The sequence below is a fragment of the Aulonocara stuartgranti genome, assembly GCF_965226115.1.
Source record: "Aulonocara stuartgranti genome assembly, chromosome: 8".
Taxonomy (NCBI): Eukaryota; Metazoa; Chordata; class Actinopteri; order Cichliformes; family Cichlidae; genus Aulonocara; species Aulonocara stuartgranti.
In genome coordinates, this window is record NC_138959.1 from 12551049 (window position 1) to 12578097 (window position 27049).

Here is a 27049-nt window from a genome sequence, read left to right on the forward strand (position 1 = left end):
GTTGCCATCTTCCATGCAAACTACAGGTGACCATGGCAACCTGCTAGCCACCAACTGCAATACAGCAATACTGAGTGCTATCAACCAAGTCAGGAAATGAAAATATTTCCATTACGACCCCTGGTTGACAGGAGATTGCTAACAGATCTCTAGGCCTGTGTAACCGGGGCTTTGGCAACCAATTTCACCTAGCAACAACCACCAACTTTCAGCATTATTTCCCTAGTAACAGGTGGTCGACAGGTGGTTGTCAAACGGTCTCTAGGCCTGTGCGACTGGAGTCTTATTTAGCACAGGATCAGAAATAAATAAACTGCAAAACTGCAAAACAGCAGCGCCGTCTGCTTTTGAAAAAATTACTAAAACATGAGTTAATAGTGTATTTGTGGGGGACTATTTTCAGCTGTGAATTAACACGCATTTGTTGCTCTATTAAGTATTTACTATAGCCAGATGGTGTGTATGAGATTGACTCAAAATAAGCAACAGTGACTTACAGTTTGCTCATCGTCCCCCCAGCAATGAGTTTGTAGGACAAGAGTCGAGGTACGGTACCATCAATGAGGAAGACGCTGCAACAGGCTTCAGAGACACAGACGACATCTGCTCTGGTCTTTACGTTGGATTTACGATAATAAGAAAAATAGAAAATCGCCACACATGCTTTCATAACTCAAGACAGACATCCTCTCATGAGCTGAAAATAAATCTCAGCACATACTGCATATGCTGTGCTTCCCATTTCTCTTCTGATCTCGATCCAGATTCAGATCTCTATTAAAAACATAAAGGTATTCTTACAACATACATTAAGAAAATCACATTTAAATATGATGATATTCTGAGGATTAGAGGATTGCGTAGCTGTGGCAAAGCGCCGCATGATCTGACTGCTATCTAATCTTTAATTGTTTTTCAGAGTGCTGTTAATTCACCTCTTAAGTGTGGTTTGAGCGTGTAGCTTGTGCTAATACGCTTTAATATTTCTAATATTCTATCTGCCTGTATTTAAAAACATGCAGTGCCAAGAACGGTTAAAAACCAAATCACAAAGCACTCTTGTGTTGGACTGCATTACATGTAAAAGGGGTTTCTATTTTTCAGTTAAGTCATTTTTAATCATTGTTAATGGTGGGAAAGCCCCAGTAGGCTTCTTTAAAAGGTTGTCAGTGAAATCACTAACAGCTGCCAGCTACAGGAATTCAGAAATGCCAAACCAGCACTTTGTGATTGGCATAAGGAAGTTACACCCACTTTGTAATAATATGTTTCTATCTGGTGAGGTGCCAAATGGGTTGCTGCCAATGTAGACATGAAAGACTGATCAGATCATTCTGCACAAAAACATCAGGCTGAGGAGACTGTAATTATTTGTCTGAGGTTGAGGTCAGGTCGCTGTAAAGCTCCTAATTACAAATGAGATGTAACTTACAGAACAAATCTAATGATGGCAACTCCACTCAAAAGTCATTCTAATGGATGTGGTTTAATTATACCTTTGCATCACCTTTTTTTCCTCTTTCAAGCATGCTTCTATACCTGGTATACCTTCATACTTATCACTATTAAAGAATCATTTAAAAAGAGAATCAGTGGTTATAATTCTATGTTATCTAAAATGGCTAATAACTGATTTGGGTGTAGTTTTTGGCAGTTGACACTCCACTGCTGAGTCGATGGTGAGCCCAGTGTAGCAAATGAACAAACGAAAAGAGCTTTCAGCACAGTGCCTGTAGTTGTACCTCTTCCTCGACTCCACCACACCTGCTCTGACCTGTCTATAATAGCCTGCTCTGTCTGCTCTGCAGGTGTACTCTAGACCCATTTACCACAAACACATGCTACTAGCTGCTATGCTCCTCCAGCAGCCACATTTCTCCTTCTGTCACCTCACCTCATGTAACACTGTCAATCCACTCCCACTCAGCCCTGGCCTTGATGATACATTTACTTTCCGTTAATCAATTTCTGAAACTCTGCAATTACCCCACGTCACGGGGAGTCAGAGGAAATCTATAAGTCAGAGGTGGCGAAGATGCTCGATAGTCAGTCCTGTCGCTTCCTGTGCACCTGCTTCAAAACACAGCAATGAAAAGATGAGTCGAGAACATCTAAGCCACGAGTTTAAAAAAGGGCAAAGGTGGTCAAATTTAAACGGTACGTACTGTATTAGAAATATAAGGAGTAAACGCAATCTATTGTGAAATAGACAGAATAAACTGTAGCACTGTGATATCACAGCCTATTAAACTTTGAAATTGATTTGTTACATTAGATGTGATAAGCTTCTGATCCATGAACAATGTCAAGAGCACATCAATCACATCTTTTGAGCATCGCATCCTCAGAACATACTCAAATAAAAAAGGAAATGTATGACCGGGAGACACTCTGTAAAATTTAAAGCTAAATCAAGGGCTGCTTTCTTTTGAAGGAATGACTCCAAATCTAGCAGCTTTACCGCTACCTGACATTCCCGATGGTCCTCTGAGACATTAACTGTTATGTTATATTCTATCCCGTAGCTACGTTAACAACACCTTTCAAGAGCAGAGATTTAATTTCTTTGCATGTTTACCTTCGCTTCATCCCCACCTGCCCCTCCCCTGCAACATTTCTCTTCTCTTCTCCTTCCCAGGAGACAAAGCAGGCAGACAGCTCTAATAAACAGTGGCACGAAGCCTCACAGTGCAGGCGTACGCCGAGGCAACCAATGTGATCAATTATCGAGTGGCCGATTCTCTTTAATTAGAGGGTTTAAGTATTGAGTTAGCCTGGGTGGGAAGCTGAGAAGCAGCATGTAAACCAACCTCATTACACTGCAGTGATTCACCTCCCAGGAGCTGTGATCCACGCAGTGTTTACACCATACATTTGTTTCTGTGGTAACATATCGAGTGGAGGAATGGCTTAGTGACAGACCCAGTTTCCCCCCACCGCCTCCTCTCCGCTACACTCTCTCCATTTTCTTTCTTTCACTCTCCCTCCCACTCACTGCTGAAGAGGCTGTCACACTGGTTTGCCTTTTGTTGTGGAGAGTCTGGAGAGGTAGCACAATGTGTCCTAGTTAAAGCAGTGCCCCATCTGCCCGGCATAATTAGACAATTATGCTGGAAGGATCCGTCATTAATTCCTTTGTGGTGGCCAATTTCGCACCACAAAGAGGTCTCAGGTTTAGTTTTTCTTTGCAGATCTCTGTTCATTTACCCTGGCCCCTGTTATCATCCTCAAGTATTGATAGTGTGGCAACTTGGGGCAGGAAAATATTCTCCTGCCAATATTGACTGGTTTGTACTGTTGTGGTGAAAAGGCCAAGAGGAATATTGGCTGCTGTCTTGTGCTGAATAAAAACAAGCAGCTAGGAAACAGCAGTGCGAAAACACAGGCAGACAAATAACAAACAATCATAGTTAATGTACTGAGGGTAGGTACGCTGATGAAATATACATTACGTGGAATGATCCTAGCGCTGCACTGTGCTGTCTACAGACTAATCTGAGAGCCGAGCCCGCATCAATTTAACATTGCCAGCGCTAAAGACTCAACAACTGAATCTGTAATTGATTCATTATATCCACGCTCAAGTAATTAGCCACCACGTTTTCAAAAATGTTGAACTGCTTTATGAGAGCAAACCTGTCCTGTTGAAAGTGTTAATTAGAGCCCAAATAACACTTGGACAATATTCATCACATATATAACTACACACTCACAGGCTACTACATTAGGTACACCTTGCTAGTGCTAGCCTGAACCCGCGGTTTCTTCATGGCACACACACACACACAGAGTCAGTCTTCATTAAATAAAGTTTATAGTTTCATAATCATTTCAGTATTTGCCAAAGTCTTTCCAAACAGCTAAGTATTTAAGTTTAATTCTGTCATTTCTTATGAAAATATGAATACTACTGAATGATTTCAAAACACAATCTACTGTTTTTGGTTGTTAATTAAAATATATCAGAAGGTATAAACCTATTTATCAAAAGAGACAGTAATATACTATATTACTTAATGGAATTCACTCCTTGCATTAGTAACATATACAATCTAACTATAATGAGGAAATCTATGTTAGTAGCTTAGCTGACCACTTACCTGTTAGCATTGCTATTTTTAACTGTAGCTAACTTCCTGTCAAGATAGTTAGCAAACCTGCAGTCCAAGAAAGACTTGGGTATCACTGGATCACTTAATGTTTCGGGGTCCAATAAACTTGTTAACATTATTGCTATGTTGACATTTTAAATAAATAATCTATCATCATGTCAGTGTTTAAAACAACTTTTCTAATAATAGGATCTTATGTTTAAGAAGGTGAGGTGATCATTTGTAACAAATTAGTTACTGACAATTATACTGGTATTGGTACCAATTATGTTTTGATATCAGGACTGAACTGGACAGCTACAGTAAACAAAGCTAACACCTTGAAATATCCCGTTATGTTAAAAAAAAAAAACAAATAATTGAAAATGATAATGTTGCCCGTAGCATGTACAGCATTTGTGCCTCATACATCCTTTTAGTGCTACTAGCCGCTATTTTTTAGCATTTTGTCATATGCACAAACACTAATGCATTCTAACTAACATGAGTATGTTAATGTGTGCAGTTAGCTGATGTCAGTGCAAGTCAAATATTTTCACAAAAACTCTGAGAATGACCCAAAGTGCTGTTGATAAGTGCAAACAACATTTCCAACTCTTATCATCTTCCAATAATCTATTCAAAACTTCAGTCCATCCAAGTCATAGACTAACATTGATATTCCTCAATCACAGCGATAGAGGTGCCATAGGTCAAAAGGCGGGATACACCCTGGACAAATCACCAGTCTGTCACAGGCATAACATGGAGAAAAAAACAGCCATTTACACTCACATTCACACATAGAATCACCATTTAACCTAACATCCAAGTCACTGGACTGTGGGAGGAAGCATGTGTGGAGCGAACCCTTGCAGGTTGGTGGATTCAAACCCAGGACCTGCACCACTTTGTCCCCCACAAGTAAAATGTGAAATTTACATCACTCTCAAATCCTGCACATTTCTGTGACGTCCCAAATGTCAGCTTGCAGCTCACATCAACACTGTTGAATGTTTCATTATGTAAAGAACAGCGCAGGAGTGAAGGAGGCTGCAACATCAGACAGTGCAAGACATTGCCTCGACCCTGTATTCAGCTAACCAGTCTTTAGACTTAATTACATGAACTGGCTGCCTGAAGTTCCACCTCGGCTTTTTATCTGTTGTTACGTCTTAACCTGCTGTTTGTAAAAGTACAAATTGTACAATCCCCATCGAACATATGTGATGCCGTGTTAAGTGTTTCACAGTTACACTGTTTAACTCAGCTTGACAGAGACATGTGGGAAGATATTTTACAATGTAACTCAAATCTGATTAGAGCAGTGATCTAATCAGCCATGAATTCATCTGTGAAGACAAGCAGGCAAAGAGAAAATAACCGCAGAGAATTCTGTATAATTATCAAAAATCTCACAGCGGTACATTAAAATTCTAATTACGACATATTATCTTAATTGCTAAGGAGATGCAAATCAAAACAAGGTTATCGCTGCTCCCTTAACATGCACATGAACGTGTGGTGGGAACCTCTTCAATATTCACTGAATCAGCTAGACTTGTTCGACATGAGAGGCTGTCATTCTGTAATGCTTCCCCCTCTTAGGGGTGATAATCCTGGCTGAGAGCACCAGCAGCAATGGTGCAGTTGTGCAACAATAATACAGAACAAACATCTAATTGCTGCACATTCACTGCCTTTTATTGTATCTAACAAAGCTGTTGACAGCTCATGACAAGCCAAACTAATGCTGTCCGGAGTATTTCCAAAGTACTCGCATCTTAGAAACAGAAAAGAAAAGCAGTCTTGTTTTACACAGGAAAAAAAAATACATTTTCACAAATGGGTTCGGAAATTGCTCATGTGCAGGCAAAGGGTCTGGTAATCCTAGTGAAACACGCATGAACCCAAAACATATTACAAAACCTGGAAACACAATATTTCACTCTTGGCCAGAAACACCAATGTTTAATGTCCATCAAATACTGGGGGGGAAGAAACAAAAGTTCTCAAGAAACTGCAACTCCCATGGTACACGACAAATTGCATGCCATAAATTCTATGTGACAGGTGCACACTAACTCTGCAGACATTAGACAGCCGGATGACAGCAGGCACAAGGGGTAATGGTGACAGGAGAAGAACATGCCATTGAACATGGATTTATGAAAGGGCCCATACTGAGGCGATCCATCAGTGGAGTCACATAGCATCAAACGTGACCACATTTAGGACATGTCTAAATGAAGCTCCAGAGGCTTTCACACGGTGCCAATCTCAAAAACAAAAACATGTGGAATGTGTGTGGAAAGGAGCAATTTGATGCTTTTTAGCAGAGTCTGTTGCCGCCCACAAAGGTGATTTTCAATCCAGTGCAGTTTTTTAATTGGAGTAGTTATGCTTTGATAGAGAGCTCCCATTTCTCCGGAGGTTCCCGCAGTAAGGTAATTACAGTATGTGGCAGCTTTATACTAACTACAGCCATTTCTGAAACATCAGAATCCTGACAGAAAATAATAAACTCGAGGTTCACCATGTTTTCACTAAAAGATATTGGAGTTTTTCTACCAATTGGTTTGGGGACGGTGGTTACCCACATACTGTAAATTGAGTTTCTCGTTCTCACTTTCTCCCTCAAACACACACAGTGCAAACACTTTCACAGACAGTCCTTCCCTTGCCGGACAGAAATAAATGGAGACTCCAGGAGTTCCCTTTGGCCCCGGCCCTAGCAGTCTATAACAGAACCGACAGCTCTGATCACTCCTGAGAAAGCAAAAGCTGCTCTGGGATCGCTTTACAATTCTCAGGGGCTCGAATAACCTGATCTTGAACCGATCCTGTGCACTGATCCTTTGGTATTGGGTTAGGAACGTGTGAAGGGGTCTGTTGAATGAGCTCGCTGGATATCAACATCCTCACTCGGTGTTGCTCCAGCCTGGCAGATTGTTTGACTTGATTAGTCTCTGCCCAAGTGTTAGACTACCCAACGCCGAGCCCTCCAGACACCAGTATCAGTGTGTCAGAGGGAAAAGTGTTCTCCCAAGTCTCAAGGTGGAGCCCATTACCCTGAGTGAGAGCACTGTAAGTTAATAGGATTTGCTCCCGATCAAGAGACCGAGCTATTTCCTGAGGCTGTTACAGGCCGAAGCACAAAAATAAATGTTCCTTTATTAAATACTATTAAGTGTCTCCCCCTCCAAAAAACTCCCCACCACCACCAACCACTCTGACCCCACCCCTCCTTTTTTTCCCCTCATTGGGATATCTGTTATTGCTGCAGGAGGCTGTGCCCCCCCCCCTTCTTTTTCTCTTGTTTTTTTTTTTCCCTCCAGCAAGCAGCCAGTAAAAGTAAAAGGTTGGCACTTTTTGTCTAAAGGAGCCATTTGTTCAGGTGAAAATGAAACTTGCATGGTAAGCAGAGCTGGCCCTGCAGTTGGACAGGGGCAGAGGGGATTCCAGATTAATCATATGGACTGTACGCCATGAGGATATTCATTGAGGAGTAATTGCCAAGGGGCTTTGTGTAATGTATTCTCCCCATGAGGTAAAACCTTGTAGCGCGGAGAAAGGATAATTGAGTAAGAGGATCATATAAAAATGTTTGCTGCTTCAACCTTTCACTCTGAGCTTAACCCTGACCTCAGATAGTAATTACAGAGTTAATTGCTAACTGATCTGAGCAAGAAGCTCCATCTTGCTATACTGCAGATATCAACTGAGCTTAAGAGCCTCCTTCAGATTTGCAATGGATCTCAGCTTGTCTAATATAATTTAAAGAACTGGGGCAATTAACAGTACGCAAGTCGAGCAGCGTTTGATGTTAAAATAACAGCTAATTCCTAATAAACTATATTATTATAATTATTGTTATTATTATTATTACATTAATATTTTCAGAAATCCCAAAATAACACCTGCTTGATAATGTTTAAGCAATTAATTATTTTTTTAAAACAACAATCATCTTGTTTTAGAACCTAAAGACTGTTTGATATGTTTACATGATATACTCACTGTCTTTTCTGCTCCATAGTTTAAAGGTACTCTGTGTAAAACCTCACCACTAGATGTCAGTAGCTTGTAGATTGCAGTCATCCTCTCCTAACTGAGTTGCATAATCCTAGCTACTTTGACTGCTGTAGGATAAACATGTTTTAATCAGCCAAAACAGACCAAAAACATCACATTTCGAGTGTACCCTATAATGGCAGACAGTCAATGTGTTTCTACTACCTTTTGACTACAAAAACATTCGCTATAGACCATATTTTAACATATTTCAATAATTTATGAATAAATCAGGGACAAAGAATGGATGTGTCAATTAAACATAATGTGGTATTTGATGTTTGGATGCTGGAGGCATCAGTGAGTAATATGTAGGGGAGTGTCCCGAATTTTTCTTTTTATTAAGTGCTGCTGTTTTTGCTGCTGTTAGCCGCTGTTAGCTGCTATTAGTCACTGTTAGCCACTGTTAGTCACTGTTAGCCGCTGTTAGCTGCTATTAGTCACTGTTAGCCACTGTTAGTCACTGTTAGCCGCTATTAGTCACTGTTAGCCACTGTTAGTAAAACTGTCTTTCGAGCAAAAATTACACTTTTGGATTAGGACACTTAGCAAATAAACCCATTCAACAGGGGTCTCCAACTCCAGGCCTCGAGGGCTGGTGTCCTGCAGGTTTTAGACATAACCGTGGGTCAACACACCTGAGTCACATGATTAGTTCATTACCAGGCCTCTGGAGGACTTCAGGACATGTTGAGGAGGTCATTTAGCCATTTGAATCAGCTGTGTTGGACCAAGGACACATCTAAAACCTGCAGGACACCGGCCCTCGAGGCCTGGAGTTGGAGACCCCTGCCATACAGTGTAAGACTATAAATAAAATATTTATCAGTGAATGTGAGCTTTTGACTTGCTGTTGTTGTTATTTAAGCGGCTCTTGTTAGCTGTTCAGACATGGGAGGATTATATGTCTCAAACGCTGACAATAAGTAATTGCAACAATGTCTGGCATACAACATACATGGCCACTCTCCAACCAAATGTATAAAACATTAAAACTTTTACCAGAGCCCGCTCCTACATATTTTTAATTGATTGATTCTTATTTTATGAGCCTGTATCAATTTGTCAGAAGACTTAATTACACAGTAATACATTTTTTAATCATATTCTTTAGTCTGTTACCTCTATTACCTTTTCTATAACCTAAAAAAAGACTGACTGTACCTTTAACAATCACCTAAAATATCAAATCACTGAAAGTCTCACAAACAATGAGAAATTTAGAGCTTTTCTTTATAAAAAAGAGGGATGAAAAATCTGCCCATTGTCATGCAAACCAGTTGCTCTGGTAATCCAACTGTATCTTTCCACGCTTACACTAAATTAGGGGGAAAGACCTTTGATGAACAGACTCTTAACCTTAGACTGTGAGCCAATATGGTTTGGGCCTACTTGTCACTGCAAAGCAATACTGAGGTGTTCTGTGGGATCACCTTTATTTCTGTCCCGACAGGACAGGTTAAACTCTGATAACAAGACTCCATTTAGGGGCCACTGTGTCATTAAATGGTTAGTGAGCATGGGAATGATGTGAATCATATGCTATGGCTTTGCAGTCACCAGATCTCAAAACAGCTGAACATCTATGGGAGATTTGGACCAAACGTCTTCCATCTGCCCGGTAGAGTACCGTACAGAAGCAAAGGCACACTGAAGCTGTTCTGGTGGCACAATACCTTACCTAGACACTGATGTTTCACCTTATCAACTGAGATGGGCATTTCAAGCAAACAGACTATTGTAATAATCACTTTCTTTCTTTCTTTTTTTTTTTTTTTTAAATCGTCCCCCGCACCCAGTTCTAGTTCTAGCACATTATGTGCTGTGGTGAGGGAAGAAGGTGAAGAAGAGCCAAACGGCTTTTAGGTGGATTAACTTCACCCTCTGCTCTTTCTCCTCTCAACCAATTGATCACGGCAGATAGCTTCTGGTTCTGCCACAGGTTACTTCCTGTTAAAAGGGATTTTTTTTTTTATTCCTACTGTTGCCAAGTGCTTAATCATAGGGTCCTGATTACTGAGGTTTTTTTCTAATATTGTAGGGTCTTTACCTCATATAAAGTGCCTTGAGACAACTGTTGCTATGAATTGACGCTGTAGAAATTGAATACTTGAACTGAATTGATTTGGGTAGAAACAATCCTTACCAACACGGGTAAAAACATAGTAAAATATATTTTAACACAACCACTAGTCCCATCAACTATTTTTATATAATTTAATTAATATTTAAATATTGAAAAATCATGACCTTCACTATTCAGTGTAAGGATTTTTTAAAATTATATCCTTAATATTGTGAGTAGTAATTTCAAATAGTTCAGCTGAATTATTGGAAATCTGAAAACATTACTGTACTGCCACTATTTCATAAAAGACTGCAGCCCAAATGAACGAAGTCAAGAGTTTTTTAATGTTGAACTGAAAATTAGGAACATTATTTAAAAGGTGATGTTGAATACATTTCAGTACATAAATAGGGACAGACTGAAAATATTAATACTGCAGTACTATAGCCAGCCATGAGAACAAACAGGATTCTTTGGTGTGCATGACAGCATACAACTCAAGTTTTGGCTACTCAAGACAGAAAACGAAGCACATTAGCCTAATAAGCCTCGATGAGTGAAAAATACAGGCACATTTCTTCAGGATTTGTTTAAAAGCTTAAGATAGAATAGAACTGGTGTATTTCACAGCAGATCTAAGCACAGCTCAGTCAGGAAACCTGAATGTCTTCAGTGAGTCAAATAGTTAAGTTGAGCCGGTGCTGCCATAAACCCGGTGGGAGAGCTTGGAATAATCTAGGCGATGTTAATGATGCAATTTATATGTGAGGGGACCGGTGTTTGGCAGGCTCTTTCCGTCTGAGCGGGCTGCACAACCCAGCGAGCTCCCAACACCCCCTGCTAGATGGAGGGGGTGGAGTAGGAGGAGGATGTCAGAGCCCATGTGAAAAGAGGGAGCGAGCGAAGCACTGATAAGAGCCATTACTATTAGTGTCTGTCTGTCACCTGCTGTGCGTCATCCAGCCTTCCCCCTCTCCACATGCGCCCCCATCCCCATCGCTCCATCCCCATCCGTTTTCCTGAGGCACATCACTTCAAATTTGCACTCACCTACACATTTTCCATCCTGTCAAAGATATACTCAGTTGGCTTGAAAACTGAGCTGAGCTGCACTCTGAAAACTACTCTGAGCTTTGTTTCAAAACAGTTGTGAATTAGTGAAGGTGCAGACAGCTGCCAGCATTTATTCGATAAACAAAATAGCTTCAGATGAGTAACTGAACTGGCACAAGAGGACGCGATACTCTAGACATATCGTTTCTCGGTTTTTACCACGCCAACACAAAGCCTAATTTGGTATTTCATTTATTACTTGGCACAATTCTACAGCTCCTTAAACTTATGAACTCGGGAGAAATGAACAGTAATTGCAGGCTGTTCTTTATTTTCTTAAAACCTTTTTAACCAAAATATTTAAAGCTGTTTTTCTCAGTTGCTACGCAACACTTCAACCGCAAGAGTGGGAGCATGCTGAGAATGTGCCAAATAAATACTACTGCCACAGACATTCTGTGGGGAAATATGAGAGAGGGGCATCGTTCAATAATCACATGAAAATGCAGAACAGTTGTGTAAAATGCACAATCATCCTTTCATTCATCACTTACTTGACCTTTGTCAACATATAATTCAAACAATAGGTTGTTTAATGAACCACTGTTTGCAATCTGAACGGCTTTGCCTTTCCGCAGCCATCTGAGAACACTTTTTTTTCTCTCATTGTCTGCGTATCAAACCTACAAGTGGCTGCTTTTAACTGCAGAATACAGCAAGGTGGCAGGCATGCCGAGTGTCCTGTGCAAAATATCGTTCTGTAATTTGACGCGAGCATGCTGCCAGATATGTAGACTACTGTCTGTTTCACAAGTCTTTTCAGATTTTGCTCAGAGCTCGCCTGGAGCCTGGGCAACTGTACAACAGCCAAGCAAAAAGCAAGCAAGCCAATGGTGCAGCCTTTCTTCCTGAGCCTGGAACCAAGGACTTAAAGCAAGGACACGTTATGCAAGATATCACATTCAATTCCACTGCCAGCCTCTGAGGCCAGATGATACACATTGAGTGCGTCTGTCTCTCGAGCCCTCAATGTTAATCAACACTCTTTCCAATGCATACTTATGAGTTACAATCTACTCCCCACGTCTTCCCTTTGGCAGCTTAAATTAAGTCGCAAATTTGACGGCAAATTAACTTCAATGGGGACGGTAATATGTCACCTATATGGCAATCTGTGCCGTTCCTTGCCGGGGCATCGGGATCTCCAGTATCTAAACGCAAAATTAAATCCAACAAATTATTTTTGTGTGAAAGTCAAATTTGAGGAAACACGAGAAAGAAGGCAGGATGCGGCAGGGCAATCAGCTGTGAAATCCTTCTGACGACGAAGGCTTGCATAATCGCTCAGTCAACCTTTATTATTGTGATCGCAGAGTTTGAGATTTAATGCATGCTGGTATTAGCTGTGACATACAGTCACAATACAGCCGAGGTGGGAGGAACATGTGCTCAGACAGTGTGTATACGTGCATGTGTGCGCGTAAAGGGGAGGTGAATGTGGAACCAACAGAGATCTCCTCACTTCATCATTGAGTAAATGGCACCGCAGACATGAGCTGCGACTTCACAGCTGCCTCATGGCGGGTGACATTGAAGCCTACGCATGAACACATCGCTCATCAAAGCGAATGAGGCGTTCTTCGCTTCCGCTGCTTGTGCCGAGGAAAACAATGGCAGCCTGCCCCCCCGCGCACACACACATTCAAGTGCACACTTGCACACCTGGAATGTCTGCAATGAGTGGGGATGGGAATAAAAAACGGAAGAAAAAAAATCCATTTGGTTTCATGCATCTCTCTCAAGAAGCTTAACAGACTGTGACCTTTCAGTGCTTTGTACTAGGAAAAAAACGACAAGACCCCGGTGCCATAAAACGGCTCAGAACAGGGGCTAACAGTGGTTTTGCAATTAACCTGTCTTAAAACAAACAAGAGGGGTTTTTTTGCTTTAACAACAGGCACATACTTGAGAGGACTGATTTCTGTGGCTAGAAACTCAAAGGCCCACCAGGGTTTAGGTTTTAATCGGCTATTAGCATGCTCATTTTGGCACAGCTGCACTCAGATCTATGCAACTACAAGCTCAATGCGATCAGAAAGCAAAACACACACACACACACACACACACACACACACACACACACACACACACACACACACACACAAAAAAAGTGGAAGCTTTTATGTAGATCCCAGAATGAGCCACGATTAAATGTCACAAAAGCCCTCCAGGTCTTTTCACAAAGAAGCAAAGAATATTTGTTTCAATACTGATCATTAAGTGCAGGAAGAATAAGTGAGGACAGACAGCAACAGCTAAACATTACAAATGCCCCCTTTTAGCGTACATCCTTCTAAAAGTTTACTCAAATAGTTTGAGCACAAAAGCTCCTCTCTTTTTCCTTAACTGTCCTCTTTTCTCTAAGTGGTACCAGACGTAGGTATTTCTTCATTTAGCCCATTCAAATGGAGGCAAGTCGCTATTCTTTATTTATTTAACAAAACGAGCTGTAAAAGCCAAACATTAGGTCATGGAATACTTTCACCCTGAGAAATAAGTCACTGCGTTCAATGAGACATCAAACCCGGTTTAAGTATTCTCCTGCAAAATATGAGCTGGTGAGGACCTTTCACAAAGTCAAGTAGTGCTGTGGGATTTTTCTGCTTTTTAAATACAACTTTCAACTGTGTGGCGCACATGCGTTTCCAATTAAGAGCCTCAGAGCCAACAACCGAGGCTGGGCCCCATTCACCTCTTCCACAATTGACCAAGTCTGAGGAAATGTTAAACAGGCATCATAAGCATGACAAGGAGAGCAGATTTTTCAAAAGCCTTTATTTTCTAAACAGTAATTAAGACATCACGGTGAATTGATGATGTAGGCTGAAAAGCATCCAATGCCAATCTAAATAAAGAAAAGAGAACATACTTAATCATAACTTTTAGCGACATTTTCAAAGCAAGGCCCCTTAGAAGAACCAATTTGTCCGTTTGGTGAATAGGTACACAGCCTGCTTACAGTGCACAGAAACACAATGTGTCAAAAGTGCTGATTTGTGAGGATCATAATGAGAATGCACGGTTTACACGAGGCACTTAGAGTAGGATCTACTTCCCTGGCAGCAGCAATAACTCCCCGCGAGCCTGTCTCTACTCAGACTTCAATCTCTGGGCCCCAAAGAGCTGTTGGAGGACTTTGATGTTCTGTCTAAATGAACTGACTGTGCTGCTTGATACAGCCCTCCAGTCAACTGAGTCCCCCCCACCAATTCTGTCACCAGTGATAAACACCATGCATGCTTGGCGTCACCAAATTCTGCCCCACATGCACAGAAAGGCCACAGTTTTTTTGTTCCCCCTCCTTCAACTCAGTGAATAACTGAAAAAAATATGATTGTTGTTTCCTGCCGTGCCCTATCTGAGCAGAAAGCCTTTGATGTGTGAGGCTGTGTGTAAAGCAGGCAACGCTGGGCTGGTTTTTGTTACCTTACACCCCTGCAACATCCAGTAGGTAAGCCTTTATGTTGGATGCCCCTTCAGGGCATGGTGTTTGTTAGAGCCTGGGCAAAGGCAACAACCTCCAACCCACTTCTATCATTGCATTTTTTCAGGAGAATCAGAGCCAAAGAGCGCTGCGTACAAGCTTGCAACTTCGCTGGCTTGATCCAAACAAGATCCAAGGCTTATTGGGGAGCACTGGTGCACAGCTAGGGAAGCACAAATGCACTGCTATATCTACTTTGGGGCTTGTATGATTTGAATATGAATATAGTGGGTAGTAAGTAGTGTCAAAGACAGCACTTAGTACAAGCTACTGATGATTAGCAAACACTGCAATGAAGGATTTCAATCAAGGAGCAGGATGGAGATGGTGGCTAGAGGAAAATAATACTTTATCCGTCTAAGCTTCAGCTTGGTCAATTCTCATTTGACTAAATCCAATTACCATTGATTCTGCATCTTCTTAAAGCCGAGGTTTAGGTTTTCCTTGATAGTGCAGAAACCTTAGCTTGGATGAAGCTGCAGTATTTAACCTATTACAGCCTCCGATGAAGCGTCTGGGTTTTGGAGGGAAGTACGAGTTCTGCTGGCGAAAGCCTTGATCTTCCCACACCCTGGGTTTTCCCAGCGTGTGTAGCAATTCCCGTGCAAAGCCTCTGAACACTACTCTCTCTCCTCCAGCGGCGGTGATGCTCCTGAGCAAACCTGCCCCGGATCGAGCATCTCATTTAGTCACTGGGCCCCTTTGATGTGGATTCAGTGCTGCAGTGCATATCATTCGTGTTTGAAGGTTCAGCTTCCACAATACAGCCGGGTTTGAAGTTTCACATATTGCAGGTGCTACAATGTGATAATCTGGGAGCTGGTTATGCATTATACATTTTTCATAAAAGAACACCATCACCTGAAAGTGAAATGTGGAAAAGTCAGCGCTTCAAGGTATATATTGACAGAGACTGTTTCTGAGACTTCTGGGTGTGGGACGAAAACACTCTTGTTATCTTGAGCAGTTCAGAATCAGCACTACATCTTCCCTCTGAAGGGGGTAAATATCCAAATAAACAGAGTAGAATACCATTTGACTAGGACCTGCCATGCCATTATGAAGCCAATTTAGATGACGAAACGCTTCTCACGGGGCACAGAGGCCATGACGGCTCTTTCTCCAGTCTGGGCCCACACTAAAAATCTCAAATTCAAAAGGGGCATTTATTTCTTGGGGCAGTTCCTTCAGTGTCTTTTTATATAAAACATGAAAAATTAATGACAACCATTATGCGACAAAATGTCTAAAAGCAACATTTTGTTTTCTTGTGCACTTGCAATCTCACAACAATTAAACTTAAGAGAAATTTGTAATCTTATTATATTACATGAAATTTCTGTCTGTCTGTGTGTTTGTTTCTTTGTCTGCAAACTCCTCGTAGACCATCAATAGCTAATCAACAAAACTTGGCACACAAGTACATCTTAGGTCCTTGAAGGTTTTTATTTATATAAGATATTATGATGTTGTCATGTTGCCTAGCAACGTGATGGCAGTGGGCTAAAATCACCCATTTTTCTCAACTATCTACCCATAACACCTTAAAAAGCACCGTGTCATTTTTATTTCATGACATTAACATCTAACTTATATCCACAAAAAATGAATTATGCATGATATATTATGACACTGTCATGTTGCCCGGCAACCATGTAGCAACAGGCTGATATGACCTGTTTTTAGCCTTTAACCGCCTACAACAGCTTATGAAAGGATGCTATCATTTTAATTTCACCACAGTAGCATCTCATTATATAGACCAAACAACCATGTAGGAACAGGCTAAAAAGACATATTTTCTTAGCATTTTTTAGCTTTTCATTCAAAGCGACTGCACAGGTCGCCCAATGGGGGCCAACCTATCTGTAATCCTGGTCTAACTCTCACTCACAGAGACAGATGCCAACATGTTATAAAAAATAAAAAAAACCTGGGGAATTTCTATGAATCTGAAACTATTTCAACGTTTTAAAGTTCTTGCTGGACCCTGAATGTAAGTTTATGTGAAGTTTTGGTTAGCCACATCTGTGATTTTTTTTTAACTAATTTGTACATAATTGCCAACTTGACACCATTCAATCTCAAACTGGTAGCAGATTGACTCCCTTTTATTACCATTTTGAGGCACCAAAGTTGCTTTTAAAATGGCAACTGACTGTGGGTGGTCTTGCAGACCTGTTCATTATCTTCAAAGTGACCTATTCAAAGGCTGCAAGACTGCAAGTTCAGTTCACATGGACCGTGCTGCAGGCTCCAACAACTGTTGTCCGTAGTGTGACTGCAGCACTCTCTCTGAATGTGATTCATTTTATACCTGTAGATTTTCTCCAGTAATGGAACTCCAATGGTCCAACACCCACTTCACACCGTCAAAATCCTCCTAGAAACAAAGCTTGCTGGTCATCAGCCATCTTGGCAGTTATTTCAGGCTACACAAAGCATAAGTTGCTTTCCCACGCAGGTTATACTAAATCCCAGTACATTCATTAATGGCTCAATCCAGATCAACTTTTTGGGCTTAATCCACCAGAGCACAAAACAAATTAAACAAACAGACTTGTTAATTCATGTTGTGAATAAAGTAAGCCAAAATTTAAAAATACTGGCAACTGCCAGTGCCCTCAGCCTCCATTTAGATACACCTTTGGTATCAATTTCAAAATTTTACGTTGCCTTGTTCTTGAGTTATCGGATTCAGGAGAGATTCTGAAACTTTGACCTCCAACCTCTGACCTTGAGGTCAAGTTCACTGTTGTTCAGCTGAGGGGTAAAAAAAAAACAAAAACACACATACCTATGATTTTACTACAATAATAACCAGATGTACCCACCCTGAAAACTAATTGAAACGGTTGAAAACCAAATCTGCGCATGTTTCAAACCAGCAACACGACTTGCTCACATGTCATTGGCTCTTTGAGGGGAGGGTTAAGAGGACCACCATCCTTGATTTCACCGAATTCTTCCACAGATTTTGAGTCACATCTCCGTTGACATTATCTTCAAGTCGTTGTTTCTAAATCGAGAAACCCTTTAGAAGCCCAAATTACACTGTGGCAACCTAAAGTGAATCTACAGATTAAGCTCCAGCATTTTGCAGTGATTGTTTTCCAACATCTAACCGACTCAAGCAGGAAAGCGAGTCCGCCAATTATATGAAATCTAACTGCATCAAACAAACAAGATTTAAAAGGCAGGGAGTTGTTGCCTAAAGAATAAAATCAATTTGACAGTTAATGTTAATGCAAGTGACTGAGGTTTATGCAAACGTGTCTGATCTTGATAATTAAAGAGTGTTTGTACGGAGGTGCACAGCTCGGCGTCTCATTTTTAAAGGATGTTTACTGTCTCCAAAGCATGGAGATGGTGGCAGCCTGAGGGCCTGCTTGCTTTCTTTTCCCTTGCTCTGTATCTATCTTGCGCTAAATACACACAAAAACACACACAGGCGCACATATACAAGCACACGTGTACAAATACAAAGTCTACACACTGTACTGACACATACAAACAAAACCCACACAGAAGAAAGACTCCACACTTCCACAGACATCAGCCTCTCAATTAGCTTCTGCACTCATTTCTCCTCCTTGGAAGAGAATTATTTTTCAGCTAGATGCTTTTTCTTTGTTTATTGTGAACAGACCAAAGCCTTATCAGCAGCTAATCACTGGATGTCAAATTCAGCGACTTGCTGCAGTCACATGAAAAAAAAAAAAAAAAGCATTCAGTGAATAATCTTCTAAAAGTTCAGATTGCCATTTTAGATTTGGACAATCACCAATTTCTTTTAGATGCTCAAATCTGTCTTAACAGCCAGAGAGCGGATCAGCATTTGTTTGGTATAATTTGTTGTGACATGTTAATTGCGTCTACTTGTAATTCTCTCTAATTGATGTTTGATATGTCTCAGGAAATTAGGCCAACCAGATAACACTGTAAATATTATTAATCCTTCCCGCCTTTCTCTTTTCGTGGCAGGTTGATGAATTCAAAACAGCTAAAAAGCTAAAACAGTAATGTGTCATCGTGCTGTGCAGCTATGCTCAGTATTCCCAGGGTTGCCAGGCAGACAAATCTAAGGTTACAAGCATACCACCGTATATTCAAAACACATTCGGGCACATGGCAGGCGGCCAGAGAAGACTAACCTGAGCAATTTTGACTGAGTTCTGGGTAGAACCACCGGCATGGTACTCAACTTTGTTCCTCTTGACAATTTCTTCAAACCTGAAACAAACAAAAATAAAAGAAATGCTTCATAAGACACTGTTTAAGAACAATTACAGACTGACTGTGGCAATGCCAAGCGCGGGGGAAAAGAGAAGGTTTATAGAGGTAATGAAGGAAGACATGCAGAGAATGCAAGGGACATGGTGAGATGGGTACAAATGCAGAGTGGATCAAAACTTTCTGGAGTTTGTATGTCAAATGCAACTTAGCCCGTTTAACATGCCAGCCTCAAGCATTAAATTTCTCATGATAATGTCACCTAATCTTGTGGTTTCCCTAAAGCCTACAGAATTTTCCCATTTCCTCTTTCTACCCATTGTCTGGTTTAAACGCTGGCAAAGTTGCTGTTTCGATTCAGCCACACTGCTCCCACCAACCTTATTTCCAGCCGCTGTGGCTATAAAGCTGTACTCAGCTTCAGAGCAAAAATATTTTCCGAGCCCTAATGTCCCCCACACTAATTTCGCAGCCAACTGTTGAAAATAATAGAGCATTTAGCAGCTAAAACGTCAAACATTTCTTTGTGGGGCTGATGAAGACCATAAGAAGGCTGAAAGGAGAAAGATTATTAGACCTGCATTCATGGCGAAAACAACTGTGCTTCCAGCTTAATGCTAATGCCGCTCCATGTCGGAGCACTTAAAACCATCAGGCTGACATCCAACCCCAGGAAGAACAAAAAAATGTTATCTTACTATAAAACATAAAAGCTCTGTCTGTCTGTGTGTGTCTTTTTTTGCAAACTCCTGCAAAACCATCAGGAGTCGAGCAACCAAACGTAGCACACAGGTACATCTTGTCCCCCTGGTGGTTCTCATCTATATCAGATATTATGATGTTATCACTGTTGCCTAGAAACCGCCCAGCAACATCCTAAAATGACCCGTTTTTAGCATTTCTGCACCTACATCACCTAATGAAAGCATCCAGTTGTTTTCATTTCATAACAATAGCATCTCATTATAGCCATAAAAGTTGAAATACATATGCTCAGCAACCAAACGGCAACGGGTTAAAATGAGCAGTTCTTAGCGTATAAACCACATCCATCAGCCCTATAAAGTGATTAAGTATATTAGTTTGCCAACAGAAATAATGAAAAAGGAGCAGCACATGAGAAGCATAATTCATGAAGTTTTTGACAACATATTTAATGCATAGCTATGACATGTATACAACTGTACGTGCGGTACATTGTGCAGACAGTACTGTAAAGTGGGAGGCACTCTTCTGGTTAAACTACACGATGACACCATTTCTACATCAGCCCAAGCATCTGTTTATACATCATTTTCTGTATTTAAAAATGATTTTGGACAACATACATAACAATAAATCTGCAATAAGCTGGGATCTGCTTATAATATTGGCTAACCAGTTATCACTCAGACTGTTGCTATGATGATAATGTTAACATTAGGATAACTAAAGGAGCAGCACTGTGCAAGTGCTGCATATTCAAAGTTTGTCTTTTCAGAATAAAACTAATCTAACAGCTTTATGCTTCACATGCGCAACCTCAATGGGCACTTCCTGAAAAAAATAATGGTTTTAGCTTTTTATTTTATCTTTAAATTAAACATTTTAACTGCATTATGTACCTATTCTCTGAATTTAACAGGTTAGCAATCTCTCAATATATCAGAAGAGCACTTCAGATGAACTCGGGCACTCAATGTGTTTAGTTAAAATGATCTCACACTGGATGCTCTCTGACTTTGTTAATTAAATAGTACCAAACAAAAGATGCTTTTATCTTTTTCAGACACATATTTCAAGTGTTTATCTGTCAGTTTAGCTATATATTTCAAACATTTATGTCTGATCTACAGAGAGCATGCTCACTTTACCTAGAGGGCACTTATGAGATGGAATAAGAACAATCAAAATAATTATTTATACTTGCCTCTAGCTAAAAAAGCCCAAATGTCATTTAAATTTTCACAAACACGTGTCAAAAATAAAATGGACCAATGCCAATGTCCGCTAATGCAGTAATGCTGGTCGGTGACAAATTTACAACAGGACGTGCACACTTTGCGGCAAATTCCAAACTAAAACCAAAGTTTGGAAGTTAATCAAAACACAAAGTTACATGTGCACATAACAAGCAGCTGCCTGTGGGTTTTGAAGGTGAGCACTATCATGTGGCTGCTGCTGGAAAGTCTCTACTGATGCTTGTTATAAGCAAGACCTACAAACAGAGAGTCCTGTAAAGTGTCTTGTGGTTCTGTAACACTCCTAACCCTTCCTAACAGAATTATCTTGATCATTTAAACAGAAAACACAAGTAAAGTTCACAGGATCGCTTTTTAGATCGCCATTTTAAATACTGCATTTGTTACTTTTGACTCAGTATTCCAAATATTTGTGCTAGACTTTTTGTTAACTTACTCAGCTTATCCTGTAAGGATATATTTTCCAATCCCCTAGTTAAGTCGCAACATTTTTCTTCCCTTTTCGAGCAGTAAAGAAGTTGTGTTTTGGAGCACGTAAACCCAGAAACACAACAGACTAAAAGTGGGATACATTTACGCCATTCTTTAACCGTGACATTCCAGGTGCAAGTTGTTTATATAAACTGCTTACAGGGAAAAGAGGGGGGGAGAAAAAAATCAAAGCTGGATTTTGTTAAATGGGATACTTTACCACAAATGTTGCTGCAGTTGGGAGTCTAAAACGTCAGCTTGATAAAAGCAAAAGAGAGAAACATTGTTCACACATGGTTGTATTTAGCCTTACAGTATTATAACAAGATGAGCAGTGAGCAAAAGTTATTTCTAAGGAACTTGAACTGCTTCCTCAAAGAGATGCACAAAATAAAAGCAGATATTCATCTTCAACTTGGCAAAAATAGGCGACTGCACATATTTCATAGGTGATGCTTTCAGAGCAATTAGAAAATTACGTTTTATTATTTTCCCATGTATAAAAACCCGATACCCAGATAAGTCGTTTAGCGAGAGACCGCATCTGATTAAAGGTTTGATGTTTTTGAACCGCACAGCAAAGTTTAGAAATGACTGTAACAGACTAAACAGAAATGAGTCGAGAAAGCAGACATTACATCGGGGAATACGGAGTAAACAATTGCTGTGTTTTCAAACATAAACCAAAGGAACACCCCAGGGTAATACTGAAGGCAGTTCTATCATTTTTGTATTTTCCCCATCATACTGCCATTTCAAACATCAATAGCTGCGATGCTCAGGCGTAACATGATGCAAAGCCAGGCTACGCTGCGAGATAGAGCCCTTTATCTTGGAAGCTGAGAACATGAATAATGTTGCGTTCTGCACATTGTTTGCGCCATTAGCCTCCTAGAGATTGGGGGGGGGGGGGGGGGGGGCTGGATATACAAACATATCCGCCATGCTATGGCAACTGGCCTAACTAAGGTGAAGATGCACCTTGGCCTTTTTCTAAATCAGTCACATTGAATTATATGTGCGTTACTGCTTTAAATTCATAATAAAATGCTTAGTTGTAATCCCAAGGGGGCACTGGTACTCTGCGCTACAGAGATCCAGTGCATTTTATGGGGTTGGTCAACAGTTGTACGTTTTAAATTGTAGCCCTGATCATAAAAATATGTCATGTCTACTGTGTATACTTGCCACAGACAGCACTGATCTGTATGCAAAGTGCGTCATGGCTTACCAACATGTGCCAGCCAGAGGTGTTCAATACTTCAGCACAACCTGGTTTAACTAGGCATGGCCGAATTTTGAGCGGGTGTGAAAGTAACCTTAACTGCTTCAAAGAAAGTCTACATATCATGTCTCAAGGCGAGAGGTCCACCCAGGGCAGAATGTTCCTAATAAAGAAAAAAAAACTTTCCATGCAAGTGGAAAATATGCTAACCGGGTGGAAAAAAAATCCTTCCTGAGACACCTGTTATGACTCCTTGACAAAAGAAGAATTTGAGCACTGTGGGTGTTTATAACATGAAGGCAGCCGAGGGACTCCAGAACCCATTTCAAATAGACACACAGCTTCTGAGGATTTCAGTGCTTCCCCCCCCCCCCTTGCTAGAAGTATTTGCTCCACCTTTCAGTGCAGACAGCATGGGGCCCTGCTCTTGGACGCCTCGAAAATCCCATCCGAAAAGGAGCAGCTGCCTCGAGACCTTTACACCCTCAAACATCATGTGATCCCATAGTAGTGACACCGTAAACGGCCCCCTTGGCCATTTAGAGAGAGAAAATCCCTTTCCATCTACTGCAGTCTAAGCTCACTCAGTGATGGGAGGGAGCAGAGGGAGAAAAAAAAAGAAAAAAGAAATTGTTTTGAACAAAATGTCCTCAGCCAGTAACCTCAGCTTTTAAAACCTACTGGTGTCGCTCGGCGTAAGAGCAATCCCAGCTATGCCATGTATTCCACTAATGTATGGTCAGCATGTGTTATATAACATGTTTTACAAGAGGCTGCCGGTGGCACTTTGGTTAAACGCCACTCTTAACTAAAAGCCACAGTTTTTCAATTTCATACCTTCCAATTTGAGACTAATAGCAGCATTTATTTATTCAGCTTAAATGAAATCATATTCAAATTAGAAGAATTAAGCCGCTGAATACAATATTTGTATTCAGAGGGTATCGGAGTCCTAGAGTCCCCCCTCGACAACTAATACCTCCAGATCTCTCCGGCTTAACGCGTTCAAACTGTTGAGGCAGATCACACAAGTCGGGAACATTGTGTTGTTTACATTCCTGAGGATGGAGCCCCCACTGTTGTTTCCCATCAAGGGAAATATGAGAGCTTCCAAAGTACTTTGAGAGTTCTCTAACCCGAGTGACTCATGAGCTCCTCTCTCACCTCCCCAAAAAACAAGCCAAGTAGATTATTTACATGAGGCAATAATTCAAGATTTGCTCCTCTAAGTCTCTTACACAGAGGGCAAGGCGAGCCCATTTACCCAATCCCTCTTCATTCGCCTTTGATGTTAGCCTATCTCGATAAGACCGGATGAGTGCCCTAAAATCCCCGTTGAGTGATTTCACAGGAAGAACAAGTCTCTGTTAATCAATGGCTAGATTGGATCTGGATTCTCGGGAGTGGTCCGCCTGAAAGTCCTCCCGAGTGTTTGAGTGCACACCGGGGTAATTCATCGCTAATGATCACCGCGGCACCTTCTCTCCTACACGCCGTTCGTCCTCGTTTAATTGCCTCGTTCACGTTTAAACAGCTTACAAATCACAAGGACAGGCAGGGAAACATGATCAAACGGCCTCTATCGCTAATCAGGGGAGGGCAAAGGAAGAAGTGAGCGGACTGGGGCTTCTTTGCTGGCTCTCCTTGGGGATTAGGCAGGAGGAGGGTTGTACAGGAACAGTAAATTATCTCTGCTTCAAGTATAGCAGGCAGGTATATTTAAACAGGCAGATCCATCTTCTCTCTATCTGACAGAAACAGAGAGGGGCCAATGCAGCTAAAAGGCTCTGGTAATCCCAGTTTCAACACGGGCATCTGGAGTGGAGACAGGTTCCACCATTGATTAGATTCCCCAATCAGTGTGTGTGCATCCCACACCAGCCTTCCTTGGTAGTCTGGAGGCAGTACGAGGCCTGATGCACAGTAATTGTTTCCATAGGTCAGGCGGAGGAAAAACAGCTCGGGGACATGATGAAAGGGAGATGGAAAGGGTGAGGAATATTGTTGTTTTTCCCCCCCAATTAAATTGTTTGTCAAACCCTTCACAAAGGGTTACGCAGTTTATCTGTATAAAATCAATACGCTCGTCTCAGTGTGAAAGCTTGTCCCGACACAAGACAGGCCCATTAATTATTCTGTTCTGTGTGCTATCGCTGGGCTGCTCAAGGTTGAGCCTTATCTTTTCTTATTTCAAATCAATAATTATCTTCTACCATGCTCGCGCTCCCTCTCAGAAATAGATGTGCTTTTCATTCAGTGCCTGTAGAGTCTCTCTCTCTCACTCCCTCTCTGTGTAGCAACCGGTGAGGAACGCAGAATGAATAGGACATTCTTATCAGAGGAACATTAGGGCAGGATGGGAATAGATGGCGAAGAATGAGGCATATAAAAGTACTGAACACAAATGAGTCATGATTCAAACAGCCACAGAGGCCTTGTTCCCGTCCTCTGACATCTTCTAATAGACTACAGTAAGGGATGAATGTTGATTTGTACAAAAGCATTAAAGTATCGGCATCGCTCGGGTATCTCAATCCACTGGGGCAAATCCCTTTTTAGCTAAGAAAACCTTCCTCGAGTACCTCGGTGCAAAAGAAAGAAAGAAAAAGTAGTGCCACATCTTCTCTGCAATGACACTTTTTGCATCACAGACTGGATACACAATTAATGACTGCACAATTACATGGTCATAATGGGTGAGTAATTGCATTAGAATGCAGAAACGACAACTGTGCGTCCCTTTAATAATGGGCCAATCCAGCTTCAGCAGCAGCAGCAGCCCATTTGTTGGCATTAGCTGAGGACTGCTGTTTGTACTTAATTAGGCTGCACTCAAGGATTAGGCGGTGGGGGCAAAATCTGGTCATGGAGTATGAGTTCATATTATTTCCTCTAAAATGTCACAGGTTTTTGGCTTCGCGCTGCAGAGGGTGGCGTTGTTTGTCACACTGTACTGCGTGGATGTGGGAAAGGGAGTGTGAGAGTGTGTGTGAGGAAATGAAAGGGAGAGAGAGAGAGAGGGACACACTGAGGGAGAGAGGAGTGGGAAGAGGGAGTGTGTAAGCAAGGATGGGGCTTCTGGTGCTCTCTTGAGGATTGAGATTTGAAGCCGGAGCACAAAGCCTTTGAGACATTCCCCTTATCTTGGAGGTTGATACCAGGATCTCAGTGATTCAGAGCGCTCCGTGTGAATAATTCCACCAACACCCCCTACTGCGGGGACCATATGGCCCAGTGTGAACTTTAAATACACGGGGAGTGCTGCTGCTGCTCACCAGTCAGGCCTCCCATCTCTACCCCCGCACAGGCTAGGTGTAGAGAAATGATCGGCACAGATAGTGCACTAACTAGCCTTCATGTTAAAAAAAAAAAAAAAGGGCTGCTGCCATCAGTGGCTTTTTCCTGTGTGGCTGCTGGGGGATCAAAGATGACTAAAAATAGCCCTGAGCATGCTTTTCTGAACTGAACATGCTGTATGTACTGGCTGAGACGCCCACATTTTAATTATAAAACGCTCTTTAAAAGCGGGGAGTTGGAGGGAGACGAGGTGAGGAGGGGGTAGCAGCGCCCACATGCACAGAGATGTAGATTGTGTTTGTTACGCCCCCTTTGACTTGTGATGTTTCCTTCTGGCACCACCTGCTGGCAGTGGCCATCAACAAGCGAGAGAGAGAGTGGAAGAGAGGAATTCAAAGCTCCAACGAGGACAAGCCTTAATTGTGATTGCATCAGCCATCTCTCATAATGCAGCATGTATGCTTTTAAATGCAGAGAAATCAAGCGGCTGCACAGCACGCTGACAAATTTCATCACACAGAAAGCACCAACACGGGAACAAGGAGACCCCGCGCTGTTTTTTTCCCCCCTTTCTTTCCAGTATTTGAAAAGTTTTCCTCTTTTATAATTCACAAGGTCTACATTCGCATTTCTTACAGCTGAGTACGGCTCTGGCGAGCACGTCAGATTCACGCAAGCGTCCCAAATTGCCAGATTCACGGTTATCAATAAAACATCAAGAGCAGCGCGCCTGGTCGCTGAACGTGTTTCTGATGTCTCAATTACCGGTTGAGTGCCATTAATCTCTGCTCTCTCGCTTTGGCTCAGAGGTCGGCTGATGGATGCAGGCCCGTGACCTTTGTCCTCGGCAGCGGGGGGGAGCCGGACGTGCTGACCCGGTAGCTGCCAGCAGAGGTGAGTTTAAGTACTGTAGTACAGCACTCAGCGTTACCAGACAAGGGAGCTGGGAAATAAAAGGATTGGTGGGTGGGGGGTGTGTAATGTGTCTACACACTCAGTCAAGCATGAGTACATCCAGTGAAGTGGCACCAT

General features: G+C 41.6%; 1 protein-coding gene across 5 annotated transcripts in view; it reads right to left on the reverse strand.

Annotated features, from left to right (window-relative positions):
- Positions 1-27049, reverse strand: part of LOC309713405 (adenosine kinase-like) — a 127229-nt gene that overhangs the window by 89906 nt on the left and 10274 nt on the right. For all 5 annotated transcript variants that reach the window (XM_082545023.1, XM_082545025.1, XM_082545024.1 and 2 more), the window contains one exon: positions 18985-19063. In XM_082545023.1, the coding sequence (XP_082401149.1) occupies positions 18985-19063 (79 nt within the window). The remainder of the gene's footprint in view (positions 1-18984; positions 19064-27049) is intronic.